This window comes from Schistocerca nitens, chromosome 9 (assembly GCF_023898315.1).
Source record: "Schistocerca nitens isolate TAMUIC-IGC-003100 chromosome 9, iqSchNite1.1, whole genome shotgun sequence".
Classification (NCBI taxonomy): domain Eukaryota; kingdom Metazoa; phylum Arthropoda; class Insecta; order Orthoptera; family Acrididae; genus Schistocerca; species Schistocerca nitens.
In genome coordinates, this window is record NC_064622.1 from 259,776,279 (window position 1) to 259,794,467 (window position 18,189).

The 18,189-nt window shown below is 42.6% G+C and overlaps 1 protein-coding gene across 1 annotated transcript in view; it reads left to right on the top strand.

The window, feature by feature from the left end:
- LOC126204174 (uncharacterized) overlaps window positions 1-18,189 on the top strand; it is a 123,680-nt gene that overhangs the window by 20,307 nt on the left and 85,184 nt on the right. Inside the window, exon 2 of the mRNA XM_049938580.1 lies at window positions 7,782-8,084. Within this exon, the coding sequence (XP_049794537.1) occupies window positions 7,782-8,084 (303 nt within the window). The remainder of the gene's footprint in view (window positions 1-7,781; window positions 8,085-18,189) is intronic.

Below are 18,189 nucleotides of genomic sequence, written 5' to 3' on the forward strand. Positions count from 1 at the left end.
CAATGCATTGCTAGCACAAAAAAATGTATTACCAGTCCCAAATAATGCTACCAGTTTAAGAGAGTTCTGAGTAATACTGAATGATGTTTTTCTAATCACAGACCTTGAGTAATAGTTACAGTGTATTACATTTTAAATACGTCATATGTCACTTGAATGATGAGTTCTGAGTAATAGTGAATGATATTTTGTAATAATGCATGCATGCTCTACACTCATTAGCTCCTGTTTTGAATGAAGACTTCTGATGATTTGTAACTGATCAATGAGTGCCAATAATTATTTTTAAATATGTCATATGTCACTTGAATGATGAAAAATGTTTTGTAATATTCAATACTTGCTGGTTAATGAATGCCACTGTTTCTTATATTTTAAATTTATATTATGTCACTTACATGCTATGTATATGAATACCAGTAGCTTGATGCTACACTCATTAGCTCCTGTTTTGAATGATGACTTCTGATGGTTTGTAACTGGTCAATGAGTGCCAATGTTCTCTGTAATCAAATGACTTATGAACATTATTCTGTAATATTTCATACATGGTACAGAAATGTTCAGTAACTGGGCGATGAGTGCCACCAATTACTCAAATCAGTTGATAGACTGGTGTAATTATCAATGATGACTGGCATAAGACTTAATGTCCTTCAGCTTCTGACCTAATTACCAGAAATTACTGCAATATCCGTTTGTCCTGTCTATCCTCATGATCATGGAGCACTATATTTGGTTTTTGCACTAATTCTACGTTAGTGTACCTTACAAGAACGTGGTGTTGACACGACATGTTGTCCACCACCTTGAGCGATGGAGATGTTATTATGGTCCCACTGTTTGGTGTACCTAATGTACTACCAAAATGATAACATGGAATATTAATACGACATTTCAGTGTCTTGGCTACACCGATTAATAATTCAGGGAAGAGAACTTCAGATTGTCTCATTTGGTGTTGTGCTTCTGTAGAAAGATATGGACTTTCAGTGCAGCTACGTGAAACCTACTGTGCTACAACCATGATGCAATCCTTCCCTTTCCTTTCCTAGTTCTTGTAAAATGGTAGAGACATATACAGTGCGTGTGCACGTTGTCATTTATTAATATGTTTTGTACTCATTGCGTATCCTAATTCTTGTAAAATGGTAAAAAAATATATACAGTGCGTGTGCAGTTTATGTCATTTGTTAATGTGTTTTGTACTCATTGCGTATACATTTTGTGATTTCCTGATATGTTCTGTACTACAGTGCGTGTGCACTTATGTCATTTGTTAATATGTTTTGTACTCATTGCGTATACGTTTTGTCATTGCTTGATATGTTCTGTACTCAGTGCATGTGCACTATATTTTATTTCATGTTCTGCACTTATATATATGTATATATTCTGTGATTGTAAACTTAGTTAATTAAGAAAAATTTGTTGCTCATGGCAAGTCCAATTGACTCACCATAGCTGCCAAATTTTTGCCCCCCCCCCCCCCCTCCCAGTGGAGGGTTATGTAAGAGGTATGCGCTGCCTGCAATAGGCAAGGCATAGGAGAGTCTCTGTCCAGAGAGCACTATGTTGTTAGTTGTCGCTTGTGGCTAGTCTGCGCGTGTCTGCAGTAGTCTGCAGTTGTCTGCGCGTGTCTGTGCTTGTGTGCAGTCTGCTCTGGTCGGGACTCTGGAGGATGAGTATTATTGTGTAAGGTAAAGAAGCAGTCCTGCGCATATCTAGTAATGTATGTGAACTGTCATCCATTTTTTTTAAAAAACGCCCTAATAATAATTTTTATAATATAAAGGATTTTTTTTAAAAAACCATTCATTTCAATTTAAAGAATTTATCCAATGCATGATCATTCCTTTCACGAATCACAAATGTATAGGCCAGCATTGCATGGAGCTGTGCCGAAAATGTTTTAGGTAAGAGCAGATATATTCGCCGTTTTTATTGAAGTAAGAATTTTTGCTTTTTTTATTCAGAATACAGGGCCGTGGCGCAGCGCTGCTGTCGTCCTAAAATTTACCAGGTTACTGAATTTTTTTTTTATTTCGGGGTTTATGAATTTTTCTGTTTCGAACTTAACAATAAATTAGAAAAGAATTTTGTGGGTACATCAAATGTGAATGCATTTTTGCACGGAGATAATAAATGGGAACCAATTTTGTTCAGAGGTTACATTAAATTAGAATCACATTCATTTATTCATATTTCAAATTTCATTTTTTTATTTTACGTGTGGGGAGGTTACACCTTTCTCTCTCTCAGACTTTCATATCGCTGGGCAAGTGCTCAAAAATTTTAGTTCCATCATTGTGCACCTCTTTTTGTGCTAAAGAAAACCTTCATGTGGAGTAATGAATGTCATTTTTCCTTCTGGTATTGTAATTATGTTCATCGCTGTTCCTTTTAAAATTACAGAGGATTATTTACAACAAACTTCCATAAGGAATAAATAAACTGTGAAGAAGTAGTCGGAATGCTCGAATCCTTAAACATATGTCTACAAAATGACAGTGGGTGCGCACCACATATTATTCGTAAAGCATGTTTTTGAGCAATGAAGACTTTCTTTCTTAAAGATGGGTTACCCCAGAACATCATTCAGTATGACATTATTGGATGAAAATATGCAAAATACATCAACTTACTGATTTGTATCTCCCCAAGATCTGCAATGATTCTAACTTCAAATGTCGCCGAACGAAGTTGTTTTAGGAATTCAAAAATGTGCCTTTTCCACTTTTAATTCTCATCAGAATGGACAATTAAGAATTTTGAAGTTTCTACCCTATTTATTATTTTCTGTATATTCATTGTGGATGACGAACTGCGTCTGTGATTTAAATTGTCGATTTATCTGTAATAAATATGCAACCAGTCGCTTTTTTTACGATTTATTCAACCATCAACTTGTTTTGGAGCTCCTGCAAGCTCATCATCAGATGGAGGTTCAAGAACATTATGTTGCAGACCAAGTGTAGCTAGATGCAGTGCTGGTGAGTGCACTGCGTTGTGGAATCCAAATCAGATCTCTTCCTATAATGCACATTATTAAGCTATGTGCACAAATATACACAGAATTTAGCTGCACTTGGTTTTACCCAGTGTAAATTGGAATTGGGGAAATGAATTGATAATATCTTTTTCGAAGCAATGACTCACACATTTGCATTACACCATTTAGGCAAATCATGGAGAACCTAGCTTTGGATGGTCGCTTGGCTGTTTGAACCCCATTTCTCTAACACCGACATTTGTGTCATAGCCTTTGTGCTATCTCGCTCGCTTACAATAAATGCCGTAAGATAAAAAGATAACTGATGTCCTGCATAAACGTAGAATTTTGTCACGTTGTAGACGAGACACTGGAGCAGAAAAGAATTTTTCTTCCGTGGAAAAATAAATAAAGAAAGGTTTTATCCAATTAATGCATAATGTACAGTAAGATAAGTTTCCTTGATACAATGCTGATTTTCACACTGTGTAGGTATGATGGCAAATTTTTGCGATCTAGAATAGAATGTGGGTCTCTCAACAAACACATGTTACTGCTTTATCATAACGTCGTAAAGAAGTATGATATCGATCGCATATATGAACAGTCTGTAATTAAGTTCAACAAATCCAGCGCGATCCATAGTGGTTTTGCTCAAGAACAAGTATGTAAACGCCAATTCACAGTTCACAAAAAAAAAAAGATCGATTTTTGCTCTTGAGTCAGGTAAAAGCCAAGACCGATGCTATCGCTAACTCCGATGAGCAGAAGTATTTTATAGGCGCTGTGTAATGGCATGAGAAACTACGATTATATTTACGGCTCGCACACGTTACTGGTACTTCTTCCCAGTGTCTGTCAGACCAAGTGCACGAAACTATAAATTTATGGAGACTGTCCTGCCCGAAATCTAGATGAGTAGATGCATTCCCCGATAGGCTTTATGCTGATAATACACCGTCCATGTGTGTGTCGGAACGCTCGGCCGTAAACGGACCAGCGAACAGTGCTGTGCGCTACAGTTTTACTGGTGCCGTAAATTTCCGTTGGGCGTATCTGATGCGGAATAAGGCGCATTAAGACACAGTGAATGGAATTCCTTGATAACAGCGGCGAAACTTCCAACAAATGACCACGCTGATTAATATATGGGCAGTTAAGAGGCTACTCCATAGCGATAACACACAATGAAGCGACTGTGACGTCGGTAGCACAGTTCGCCGAGGGGTCACAAGGTCGCCGTGGATGGTTGATTTGTGACAAAGCAATTGATGAAAGAGGACAATCTTTTACATTCTGTTCACTTTCTATCACTACCCCGCACTCCGTGCCTGGTCCGTCGTTTTCTGCAGAGTGTTTGATGAGCTTAGCGGTGGAGAAGTAATCTTCCCGTGTTGCTACAGGTATAAAATGTCGCAGCCCAGCACTCGTGATAATTTAATTCAAATTGAAACAGATATTTGCTCATGTACAACACTTAGGATACATTGATGTACGCGATCGCTCCATAAAAATTGAGGCAGCTTAGAGTTTAAGATGTGGTTAACTTCAGGATCAAATGGTTCAAATGGCTCTGAGCACTGTGGGACTTAACATCTATGGTCATCTGTACCCTAGAACTTAGAAATACTTAAACCTAACTAACCTAAGGATCAAATGGTTCAAATGGCTCTGAGCACTATGGGACTTAACATCTATGGTCATCTGTACCCTAGAACTTAGAAATACTTAAACCTAACTAACCTAAGGACATCACACAACATCCAGTAATCACGAGGCAGAGAAAATCCCTGACCCCGCCGGGAATCGAACCCGGGCGCGGGAAGCAACTTCAGGATCATTAGTTAGGAGTGGGTAAGGATGGAATGAGGAATTTATACTTACCACTCTGCATACCACGTTACGTGTGTGGCGGAGGGTAATTCTGATACCACAAAATTTTCCCCCCTTCCCCATTCCATTCCCAAAAGAAACATGGGAAGTCTGTAAATCTCGATATAAGCCCCAACAGCCATGTTTTTCTCCTTGTGGTCATTTCGTGAGACCGGTGTGTTGGAGAAAGTGCCATTTTCCCCGACACTACCAAGTTCGGAATTTCAACAGCAGACTTTAGGTGGTTGTTCAGTGAGAAGTAGCGACTCTAAAGTCTGGAAAGCCGACAACGGCCGGGAGAGCGGTGTGTTCACCCCATGCTCGTAAATACCGCATCCAGATGTCGATAACACGGCGGCCGTCTGGCATCTCGCGGTCGTCTTGTCCTGATGGTGGAGTTCAGTTCAGGTCAATCAGTGGGGCACTGATGGTGGTACTGCGTGTTTTGTATGACGTGGTGCTCCATTCTAATATATTTTGATATGGTTTTCCGTGTGTTATTTCATGTAGGTAACATGGCAGCGATGGCTCTGTGATTAAGCGCCAGTTTCCGGATCGAAATTTTTGGGATTCGATTCTCGGACAGTCCTAGGATTTTCATCCGTGACTTACCACTTCATTCTTTGACACTGTTTGTTAAGGTTAAAAATGCTCAGTCAGACTATGGTTCGGCGTCCACGTTAAACTGTAGGTCCCGCTATAACTGGCTGCCTAAGTCACTTCTAGTGTGGTTCTAGGCGCTACAGTCTGGAACCGCGAGACTGCTACGGTCACAGGTTCGAATCCTGCCTCGGGCATGGATGTGTGTGATGTCCTTCGGTTAGTTAGGTTTAAGTAGTTCTAGGTTCTAGGGGACTGATGACCTCAGAAGTTAAGTCCCATAGTGCTCAGAGCCATTTGAACCAAGTCACTTCTATGGTCGGAGAAATGCATTGGTATTATGACTAGTAAAGCAATTCGATGTTCAAATCAGCCATCTGATTGATGGCATCTTTACCTTTTACCAAACCCCACCGTGTGTGAATGTGAAATCGTACCGGCATGGTGTAACTGCCCAGACTCCGCACACACTCCTTACGACCCGATGTTAAATTTTAATTGCTTGATGGAATCGCTGTCTCGAAAATGACGCTAACATTGAATCATATGGTAGAGAATTGCTATAAAGTCTACTGAATGACTATTTTTACTCAGTCGACAAATTACAACAATAATAATAAATAATGAACTGAAGGAAACCACAAGTTACTTCAAATGAAATACAGATAAAAGTAAACTGATGTTTTATTACATGAAAAGGAATGAGATGACATAAGACTCGGAGACATTGAGATTGCAATAAAGGTATGAAGAAACTGGGAGAAGCATTACCATATCCTAGCTACTCATTGAGTCACTAATATGAATGCAACACACCAAATGTTTTAGTTGCTCCAGTGGTTGATTGAATAATAAATGAAAACAATACTGTCATTGGAACCAGGATTAACAGTACTGTGGCAACGATACGTCCCATTTGCAAACATCAGTTCCCACGTACCGCCAGTACTGATTCAAATTGTCGCCAGTCTGCTGTGGCGGTAAGTCAGCCGTGCGCTGTCGCATGTGAAGAACCAGAATCTCGCTTGTCAGGACTCTGACGGCGTGAAGTCCCATCCACTCGACGTCTAAAACCAGCCACCTTTCGCCTTCCGCATACAAACCAAGAGTGTCGATCTCCAGGTGTCCCTAATGCCGAGTCTGCTGTTTGCGCTATTCCGGCCGCAACCGCAAGTTAAAAAAAAACGTTACTGTTTTCCGCCAATGGCGTGAAAACTGCCACGTTTAATAAATTCTCACCACAGAATTTGTCCAGATGCAGGCTAATCAGAGCACCTCTTCCTCGCCAATTTACTCTAGAAATTCCCGTCTGACGTCAGTAGGCGATGGGCAAATCATAGCGATGTTTACACACTTCTGAATTTCCAGAATCGTAACCAACATGACGGTACCTCCGCGAGGGTGCTTCCCCCATCGCATAGACCCAGACTTTCCGACTTGACATTTCTCACCTGGGGCGGGGATTTTCTCCGCTCGGGGACTGAGTGTTGTGTTGTCTTCATCATAATTTCATCCCCATCTGGCGCGCAGGTCGCCCACTGTGGCGTGGAATGTAATAAGACCTGCACCAAGGCGGCCGGACCTGCCCCGTAAGGGGCCTCCTGGCCATTGACGCCAGTCGCTCATTTCCTTTACCATAAAATGTGAGATTTCAGCCAGCACTTGAGACTACAGCCTTCTATAGACCCGGGCACCGCGAACCCAGTCTTAGCTTGATTGACAGGGGAGTTCCGTGAGCCCAGTCAGGTGGCTGCTTGAGCATGCATAAGCCGGAATTAAGCCTCTGAAAGTCGTGTCGTCTCCCCTGTCGCTCTCAGAGTTGAGTGCAAACTGAGCGGTTCTCACTCATTCGTAGACTGGAATTTGCAAGCTTTGATCGACAACCGCTGCAGTTTTATAAAATACATTCTCCCGCATTCAATAACGTCAGGAGACTTCTACCGTGATGAAACTAGAGTGCCCTGCCTAGCTCCAGTTGTGACAAGAAGGAGATGAATTTAGCATACAAATGGGAGGAGGGATTGTATATTTGGGACATTTTCACTCGTCGTAGTTTCTTCACAGATGTGATCAACGTGATAACGTGAAACTCGTCATCTGTGGTGATTGATTGTTAAAGTATGTTTCTGTCAGAACAAAACGAGGGTACCAATAGTTTCATCCAGCGTCGAACAGAGCTGGTGATGAATCCTCCTGTTGTGTTGTCGGCGTTGGCAGAGGTTTTGAAAGAAGCCGCGTGGAATCTTGCTGTCCACGTCGTGAATATGGCCAGACTCGTAGTAAATATGCAGGTAAGCGTGCCTGGCTACTTTTCCAGGATTCTGCGCATGCGCGCGCGGACGGTAGACGCGCCCTTGTCAGAGCCGCCTCCGCCGCGACCACCACCGCGAGTACGAGCACTCGTGCCGGTATCCCCCGCAGCGGCGGCCGCCGGAAGTCACGTCCCCCAGCCTGTGTTGCACCTCACTCCACTCCACCCCCGCCCTGGACAGAGGCCAGGCGGCGCACCACCACTTTGCATACAGCGCTCATTCGTATGCCGGTCGCACAATACCCTCCTGCTCCTTCTGGTTCTTTCCCAGCGGACGCTTGCGGGCGGATATCTGTTTACAACAGCGAGGTCAGCTCTCCTACAAGGTAGCGAACAATATTAACACTGGATTGTCTCAGTTTGCAGCCAGTTAATGTCATTTATTCCTTCCAGGATGTTTCGACAATTTGCCGGCCGGTGTGGCCGAGCGGTTCTAGGCACTTCAGTCTGCAACCGCGCGACCGCTACGGCACGGGTTCGAATCCTGCCTCGGGCATGGATGTGTGTGATGTCCTTAGGTTAGTTAGGTTTAAGTAGTTCTAAGTTCTAGGGGACTGGTGACCTCAGATGTTAAGTCCCATAGTGCTCAGAGCCATTTGAACCATTTTTTCCCTCGTTGTTGTTGTTGTTGTTGTTGTTTTTGTTCTTTAGTGACTCGACAGTTCGGTGCGAGCCGTAATCTCGTATATAATTCTCCGCCAGTTACCACGATCCAAAAATGGTTCAAATGGTTCAAATGGCTCTGCGCATGCGCGCGCGGACGGTAGACGCGCCCTTGTCAGAGCCGCCTCCGCCGCGACCACCACCGCGAGTACGAGCACTCGTGCCGGTATCCCCCGCTGCGGCGGGCACTATGGGACTTAACATCTGAGGTCACCAGTCCCCTAGAACTTAGAACTACTTAAACCTAACTAACCTAAGGACATCACACACATCCATGCCCGAGGCAGGATTCGAACCTGCGACCGTAGCGATCCCGCGGTTTCAGACTGTAGCGCCTAGAACCGCTCGGCCACCCCGGCCGGCTACCACGATCCAAAGCTCCAGTTATCCATCCCCTACAGATTATTTTCTGGAGGTCTTCCATGCTACTATCTAACAAGACTGGCAGACAAAAAAAAAAAAAAATGAAACACACAAAAACATGGGTGCAAGTCAACGTAACTTCGTACACATCGGCGGGTATGGAAACGTCCACCAGAGCGCTTCAGTGTTGCTCCTATATAGTGTTGTTACCAGGCCTTGTAGGGTATATAAGAAGCGTGAACAGCGTCAGATGTTGAATGATCACTGTCAAAGACGAGGACAGGTCATGTACTCGTGAGACACTGCGTTGTTAGTACATGAAAGAGTTTGAAAGAGCGCTGATTGTTAGTCTCCATTTGGCCGGCCGATCAAGTAGGGCAATATCCTAATTTGTTGAGCGAAGGCCCGATGTTGGTCTGAATGGGAACGTTAGGGCAAATATACTCGTCGTCAAGGTTCCGGTCGAAAACGTGCGGCCACAATGGGGGACTCGCGATATTGTGCACCAAGCTCACCGTAGCCCCTTCACATCTGCGTCCTCCATCCTAGAGCAAGTAATGGACTCCCTGCACCCTGCAGTAGCCTGTCATCCCGCATCATTGACCAGAGACAAGTAGCAACCGGACCAGGGAATTACTGTCCCACACGTAAGCCGTATTAACACCACGATACAAACGGCTGCGTTCGGAGTGGTGCCGAGACCGGAAACCGTGGACTGCTGATTGATAGCATCGCTCTGTTTTCAGCGACGAATGACGGTATGCATTACCCCAGATGATCGGTTGGAAGTGATTTAAAGTACTAAGACGCCACAACGGTTCGTCACGTACATTCAGTATCCCTGCGTATTATCCCTCATGTGACAGTATCGTGGTGCCCATTTTCAACTGTCCACACATGGTATGTGGTCCTATGAACAGTCTACTTGATGCCGTGGCCAGCGAGATCGCCAGACCTGTCACCGATAGAACATGTATGGGACCAGCTCGGACGTAAACTTCGCCCAATGCCAGTATCTAGGGTATCAGGGACCAGTCACAACAGTTGCGGGCCAGTTCGCCTCAGGAGGGAATACAAAAGCTTTATGACACTCCTCCCAGTGCAATCAGTGCATGCTTCCAGACCAGAGGGAGTGCAGTGAAATTTCATACTGATAAGTGGGCTCATACTTTAAATTTCTCTGTAAATCTGACTCGATATTGTAGTCACCGAAATAACAACGCATACTCTCTCAAGCCCGTGAAGTCTCATTCCGTTTCCTCCTCCCTTTCTGGCTGCTTCACTTCTTTTGTCAAGCATGCATGTGGTTCTCGGCCGACTTCGTCATCTGTGACCCCGTAGATTTCCGTCTAACATCGTTTTAGCTATGTCAGTATTACGCATCCGTACAACATGCCCTGCCCACCTCAATCTGGCTGCTATCATACCTTAAATATATAAAAGCGCTGGTCTTTTAAGGGGGGTAGAACGTCAAACGGGACGACTTGGAGCAGGAGAGACACCACAGGATTTTTTAACTTCCATTGTCTATACTTTCAAAGATAAATTCATAAAACTTTGTCAGAATGACCAGAAAGGATTCAGGATTTACACTTAGAGTGGTGGAAGTTCAAAAATATAAGAAAATAATTTATTTTTTACATTTGTATTTCACCTTTTTTTCACTTACCATTGGCTGCATTTGTTGCTATAGTTACAATTTTCTTCACAAGTAAGGGAGATTCTTCGATTAATTTTGCACAGCATACAAACCATACTTACAGGTGTATGAAACTAGAATTTTCCAAATATATTAAAAACTGTGGTAAAAATTGAGATAATTAACTATAATATTTGAGTTTTTTCTAAACATAAAGTTTAAAATGTAACAGCACATTCATATTTTCATAAATTAAATAGTTTCTAGAGTTTCATACACCTGTAAGTATGGTTTGTATGCTGTGCAAAATTCATCGAAGAATCTCTCTTACTTATGAAGAAACGTGCACCTATAGCAACAAACGCAGCCAATAGAAGTGAAAAAATGAACTGTCACATGTAAAAAAAAACTAGTTGTTTTAACTTCCAATGCTATGATTGTGAATCCTGAATCCTTCCTGGTCATGCTGACAAGGTTTTATGAATTTATTCGTAAAAGTATAGACAGTGGAAATTAAAATGTCCTGTGGTGTCTCTCCTGCTCCAAGACGGCCCGTTTGACGTCCTGCCCCCTTAAATGTTTTACAAAGATTTAATGTGGTGATACGATATAGAGCTTCGTCATTCTCCAAAGCCTTAACAATTTCAATTACTTCCTATTTCAGTCAATGCCCGGTGCAGTTGTTGTTGGTCAAAGAATAAAAGTTTCACGAAAATGTAAGACCCACTTAAAGGTTACCCCAAACTATAAAGAAGTTAATCTAAGGAAACCGTCGTAAGTCAGTAACCCTCACATATGAAAAGAGACAGTGGTATGGGGAGGAACAAATCAATACTTGCTTCTCTCTCTCTCTCTCTCTCTCTCTCTGTGTGTGTGTGTGTGTGTGTGTGTGTGTGTGTGTGTGTGTGTGTGTGTGTTTATAGTTACATTCTGACCTGGATTTTCCACTGTTTGATAGCTCTATACACATCATATAAGTTGCACATATGCACAGGATGAACCCGGACTCCACCAACAAAATTTCAGAGGTTGGGGGGAATGTTTTCCAAGTAATTTAATACAAAGAACTTTCATTTCCTTTTCGAATATTTCTCAGTTTGAAATAGCTCCTTATACAGAAACGTTCAACAGCTGATTAATACTTAGTCCTGTAAATGCCGTGCAGCCGTCTGATAATTAACAAAATGTTCTAGACTGGAAATGCCAAAAAAGAATAAAATACTGTTAAAATATTTCATCAGTTTAGTGTGGCTAGTAGCTGTTTTAAAACACACCTTGCCATAGAACTATAGTATCATTAACTGCCATCTATGACAAAAAAGCTTGTGATCTAGGAAATACGAAGTGTTTTACACTTACAAAAACGGAAAACCTAAATATTTACGTAAGAAAAAATCTCGTCAGTATTTTCCTAAGTTAACCAACAGCTCTGTTTGTTGATGCTGCAGACTAATGTCGCAGATGTAGAATCACTACATTGAAATAGTTTACTAACGACTTCAGACGTAGTAAAGAAAGCGGTTTTTCCTCCAGTTCAAATGGCTCTGACCACTATGGGACTTAACTGCTGAGGTCATCAGTCCCCTAGAACTTAGAACTACTTAAACCTAACTAACCTTAGGACATCACACACATCCATGCCCGAGGCGGGATTCGAACCTGCGACCGCAGCGGCCGCGGGGTTCCAGATTGTAGCGCCTAGAACCGCTCGGCCACTCCGGCCGATTTTTCCTCCAGTCTCGTGTATAAAACATGCCTGTATCTTACCAGTATACAGTACTTCAGTTACCAATTCAACTTACAGGAATTCTTTTAAGCGACATGGCACAGTGATTATGGCAGAGGTCTCTCATATTGGAAGAAGCGGGACTCCAAACCTCAATCTGCCCCTCCAGATATAGACCTTTCATGAATTCCTCAAATAACTTTCTTGGGACGCTATAATATGTAACGTTCTCGGTCACTTGTCATTAACTCAGGTCGTGTTCCCAGCCAGGCTGAAACAGGTCACTGTTAGGCCTCTGTAAAAGGAGGATAATTCCGCAGAGGTCAATAAATATTACAGTGTGTCACTCTCCACATCATTTTCTTTAAAAAAAAAAAAAACACACACACACACTTTTGGTACGATAATGTACTCTAGGCCTGTCATCCATCTGTGTAGTGATGGGAGACTTCCCCAGTCACAGTTTGAATTTCATAAGAGCCACTCTGCTGATGCAGCTATTTATACATTTTCTCAGCGGATAATGCAATCATTAAATGAAAAAAATATCGCCAGTTAGGATGTTCGGTGATTTGCCGAAAGAATTTCATTTTGCCTGTCATACACAATACACTGACACTGAAGCGCCAAAGAATCTGGTGTAGGCATGCGTACTCAAAACAGAGATACGTGCCGGCCGATGTGGCCGAGCGGCTGTAGGCGCTTCAGTCTGGAACCCCGCGACCGCTACGGTCGCAGGTTCGAATCCTGCCTCGGGCATGGATGTGTGTGATGTCTTTAGGTTAGTTATGTTTAAGTATTTCTAAGTTCTAGGGGACTGATGACCTCAGTTGTTAAGTCCCATAGTGCCCAGAGCCCTTTGAACTCCTCACTTAGTCAAAAACTGTTTATTGCACAAAAGAAAGTGATTAGAATATGTGTGCGGTTGACACCTGTAGTTGTTGCGGACATCTCTTTAAGCTACTAGGAGTGTGAAACTTCACTGTAGTGATCATCAGCTTTTTATTTTTATGCCCAATGTTACTGGTTTCGTTGAGTACACAATTCAAGCAGAAGCAAAGCGTAACCATCTTGTCACTAAAACATTTGAAGCGAACAACTTCAGTGTAGATAGAAAAACATAGCTTCTGTTACAGTAAATAATATCCAGAAGACCCAGATATAATAGGAGACGCACGCAAGACTATCATACTTTTCATAGCTTCGCAGTACATTTGTTCGCTTCTGAAATTGCTATCAGCAATCTATCTGACTTTGTTTGTAACAGAAATTCAGAAGTAGGATACTGAACGGAAAAGTGACGTACATTACCATTTACTGAACCTAATTTTGGCACAGAAAGGGGTGAAATATTCAGCTGTATAACTCTTCGACGACCTATTGGTGGAAATAAAATCTTTGACAGATAGAAGTGTTTTGAAATGTATATTAAAGAAGTTTCCCCACAATTCCTCCTATACCACGGAGAAATTCTTCAATAAAAGTGACTAAACATTTATACAGCAAAAAGAAGACTACATAATACAGGTACTCCTTTCGTTGTTCAGCGTTTGCCTGACCCACAAGCTGGATTTGGAACGTGATTCAGATTGCTGACAGCCAGTGGGTTTTGACATGGGTCTGTTTAGAGCTTCCGTGTTGGTCTTCCTGTTGCATCACTGGCCACATGGTGAAAGACAAGCATTCACTTCATGAGAGCGCTGTCTCCATCGTGCTTGGGGTAAAGGAGAAACTGTTGAGTTATTCTTGCGATTAGTTTCTGCTTCATGAAGTCAGCACCGTAAATCAATTACTTCGACGGCGTGCTGAAAACTAATAGCTCCTCATTTTGTATGTGTAACGCTTAAAGCGTTTTAAATAAAACAAACTTTATTAACATTCTACATCTCTGTTCTTCTTACCTACATACTTATTTCTCAACATAATTATCCTCGTGACGAACACATTTCTCGCAACGAGAGACCAGTTTGTTAATACCGTCATCGTTGATTTTATTTTTTTTTTATTTTCTTTTACGGAGTCACAGGCTCACGTCCGTATACACCGTTTCATCACTATCAAAGTGATTCTGTAAGCAGATTAAAATCGGATGGGATCAAGTCGGATGATCGATGAAAGTGAACCCAAGCCGTCGGATTCATGTTTTCGGAAACTCGATTACAGTACGCTGTTTCTAACGTACTGACTTAACGTTACACACCGCAACTTAGCTGTAGTGTCTACATCGTCTCACATATACTTTCTTATATACCCGGCAATACGCTGTACGGATCATGGCCGAGGGTAGATCATATGAATAATATCATTTTTCTTTCCTATGCAGTATCGAGCGAGGGAAACATTATAAGCATGCATGGCTAATCTCTCTCCACTTTGTTTCATTACCCCTACACGGAATATACGTTGGTGACAGCATAACGGGCGAGTAGTCATATTCGAATACAGGGTTTCTTAGATTACCCAACTGCGTTTTGTGACGACTACAGAGTGTATCAAAAGAGAATCATCTTATTTAACAAAAATCATAACTATTATGTTGTTTGAGATATGTACCTGAACAAAATACTGTTGGAAAGAGCAAACACTCCACTTTCACATGGTTCCCACTAGGTAGCAGCAGCATGCGCCCACGTCAATTCTAGTAAGAATGGTGTCGGGACAACAGAAAGCGTTTTGTGTTCTACGTTTTGCGCAGTGCGCGTCAGTAATAACGGTTCAGCATGACTTTCGTACTGGGTATGGCGTGGATCCTCCTACAGCACAGAGCATTAGACGATGTAATGAACAATTCTGAGAAACAGGTTGTTTATGTCAAGGCAAATCGCCGGGCCGTCCCCCAGTGTCTGACACAGACGTCAAACGCATCCGCCGTAGTTTGGCAAGGAGCCTGCAGAAATCCGTTCGCCATGCAGCTCGACAGCTGAGCATGCCCCCGATGTCCGTCTGGCATGTGTTGCGTCTCCGCTTACACATGATACCATAAAAAATTCAACTACTGCAAGGTCTTAGTGAAGGTGACAAACAACAGCTTTGGGAGCTCTGTAATTTCGTTCTTGGCAAGATGGAGGATGACAGTTTTCTTCCACGCTTAGTGTTTAGTGACTAGGCAAAATTTCATTTAAATGGAAAGGTGAATCGTCATAATGTGAGAATATGGGGTATGGAACAACCACACGAAATTGTACAACATGAGAGTGACTCTCCAAAATGTAATGTGTTTTGTGCAGTTTCACGGGAAAATGTGTATGGTTCATTTTTCTTTGCCGAGAACACTGTTGCAGGAAGCACGTATCTCGATATGCTTGAGAACTTTCTTTTTCCACAGTTAGAAACTTCATTTACCAACACGATGGGGCACCGCCACACTGGGAGTGAGGGAATTTTTAAATCAAAGGATTACTGAACGATGGATCGGTCGCAGTGGACCAAATGATTCAGCCCTACGTTACTGACCTCCAAGGTCACCGTACATGACTGTATGTTATTATTTCTTGTGGGTGTTTATAAAAGACTCTGTTTATGTGCCTCCATTAGCAACAACAATAAATGAACTGAGACATCGCATAACAGCAGCTGTGGGAGCTGTAACTCGAGACATGCTCGCTGCAGTGTGGGAACAATTTGAATACCGCACTGGCATATGCCGTGCATCTCAAGGAGAGCATATTGAACACCTGTGAAAATGTATGAAAAAAGCTTTTTGAGTTTCGAGTTCATCAAAAAAACAAAATTCATTTTATACTTTTATTAGTTTCAGAAATACAGACGTGTCAAATCGGGTGACTCTTTTTTTTAAACACCCTGTATATCGTCTTCCTTCCACAGGTACCCGTTAACTTCCACGAGCATTTGTTGCCCTTTCTTGTGGACTATACTGGTCTGTCATGATCTTGACCGCACGCTTCTTAATTCGAACGATGTCTGGTGTCATGCCTATAAGATACGTACTCTGGAACTGTACTCTAGAACTGCTCGCATTAGTGTCTTTTACGCAATTTCCTTTGCACATGATTGCATTTTCCCAGAACCTTCCAAAAAATTTAAGTCTTCGATTTGCCTTTCCTAATGCTGATACTTCATACCGCTTCTTAAGCTACCCCTAACTACAAGGGGCAGTCAAATGAAAGCGAGACACACGGAAACAGTCCTTACACTGTTTATAATTGCAAAATTAATCGGCATAACTATCAGTACGTTTATCCTCCCACTGTAAGACAAGACAGTCAGTGCCATCATGGAAAAATGTTTACGATGCCTGAGGAACCGTGATTGTACCCAGCCGCGCACCCCTTCGTCCGAAGCAAATCGACATTTCTTCAGGGCTCCAAAAATATGGAAATCGCACGAGGAGAGATCGGGACTTCATGGAAGATATGTAAGCGCTTCCCAGCGGAACTTCTGCATCGTAATAGAAACAACCATGGTAACATGTGGAGTTACGCTGGGAAGTCGTTACACTTCTTCTATACCGTCCCGATCTCTCCTTATGTGATTTCCACAGTTTTGGAGCTTGACGAAGAGGTTCATACCTGGGTAGAATCATTTTTCCATAGGCAGCCGCTAACATTTTTCCATGAAGGCATTCACCGTCATGTCTCACAGCGAGATAAATGTATTTTTGCAATAACAAACAGTTCACTTACTGTTTTTTCATCCGTCTCGTTTTCGTTTGACTACCCCTTACACTTTCACGATGTGACATACTAAAGACGTGCACCACTTATCGAATACTATTGAATTCTATCTTTGTATTTTAGGCATTATCTAACGTATATTCACACTTAAAGAGATCCACTTTTCTTTACACCAAGTGAAAGTTTTGTCAAAATCTTTTGCAGTTCCTTACGATCCTCTAACAACGATCCCTTCCTGTGTACAACTGCTTAGTCGTCGATCAGTGTCATAGTGCTGCTTATCCTGTCTGATAAATCGTTTGTTTATAATAGTGAACAGTAATACCGAGGGAGAAAGCTGAAGAAAGCCATTTTCAAATTTACGTAGCGTCGGTAATACCCAGTTTCCAGTGTTCATTTGTTGCGCTTGAGAATAGATGACGCCACTGTATTCCTCACGGTGCAGGCATTCACGGCGGAGTACTGGCAGATAATAGAGGATTCGTTAGTGCCTACCTACGAAAGTACCCGGCGTACAAAAGCAGACTAGTTTCCATGAGGTAGGAAGGCATGTGAAGCATCAGGCCGTTATTATTGATCGCCACATGCTTTACTAGCATAGTTTGTTCCGTTCTCCCCTACTTCATCTAATCGGAATAGCAGGACTTGGCCTGCCGTCTCTGTGAAAGACGTGTAGCCCCTTACACCATGCCCCTGCGGGACTTCCCAAGGCACCTGCGCTGGTTGGCGTGGACCACACGTTATGCGATAATGCGTGTAGGCTGAATCCGCTCCAGACCTGCGCGCCTTTCGAGGTCTTAATAAGCACCCTTGGAGGCCATAGTTAGCAAGAATTGCCGCCCAGTGCAAAGGACCTCCAAAGACGGGGGCTTTAATTGTAGCATTCTGCGTCTGCCGTACGGTAATTACAGAGTCTTTAGGCGTAACTGTCGTGTTTGTACGCCATACAGCGGTACTTAACAAAGCGGACGCACATTCGGTTACGGAAGTAGCCGAATCGTAACGCGTAACTTCATAATACTACTGCGGTTCGTTCTAAACGCATTCTGGCAACTGTATAACTTAGTCGCTGCAATTTGCTTAGGCACTTGGCGCGACGGTTGCGTACCATTTTTCTTATTGTCCTTTTATTAACTTTTAATCTAAATATCTCGCCCATTGGCTTGCAGTTCGAGATAATCTTCATTAAGATGGTCTAAACTGGGCGTTGCAGGAATCGCGAGAATCAAACCTGTCTGTATAGCTGCATACTTAATTCGGCTAATTCCGTACTTTGACGATTGTGGAGTTTCACACGTTGCAAGATGAAATCACCACTGTTCATCGGCGTAAGTGCGTACGTAAGCATCTCGGAGGTGGTCTTCCCTACAGCCACACACTGCCAGAGAT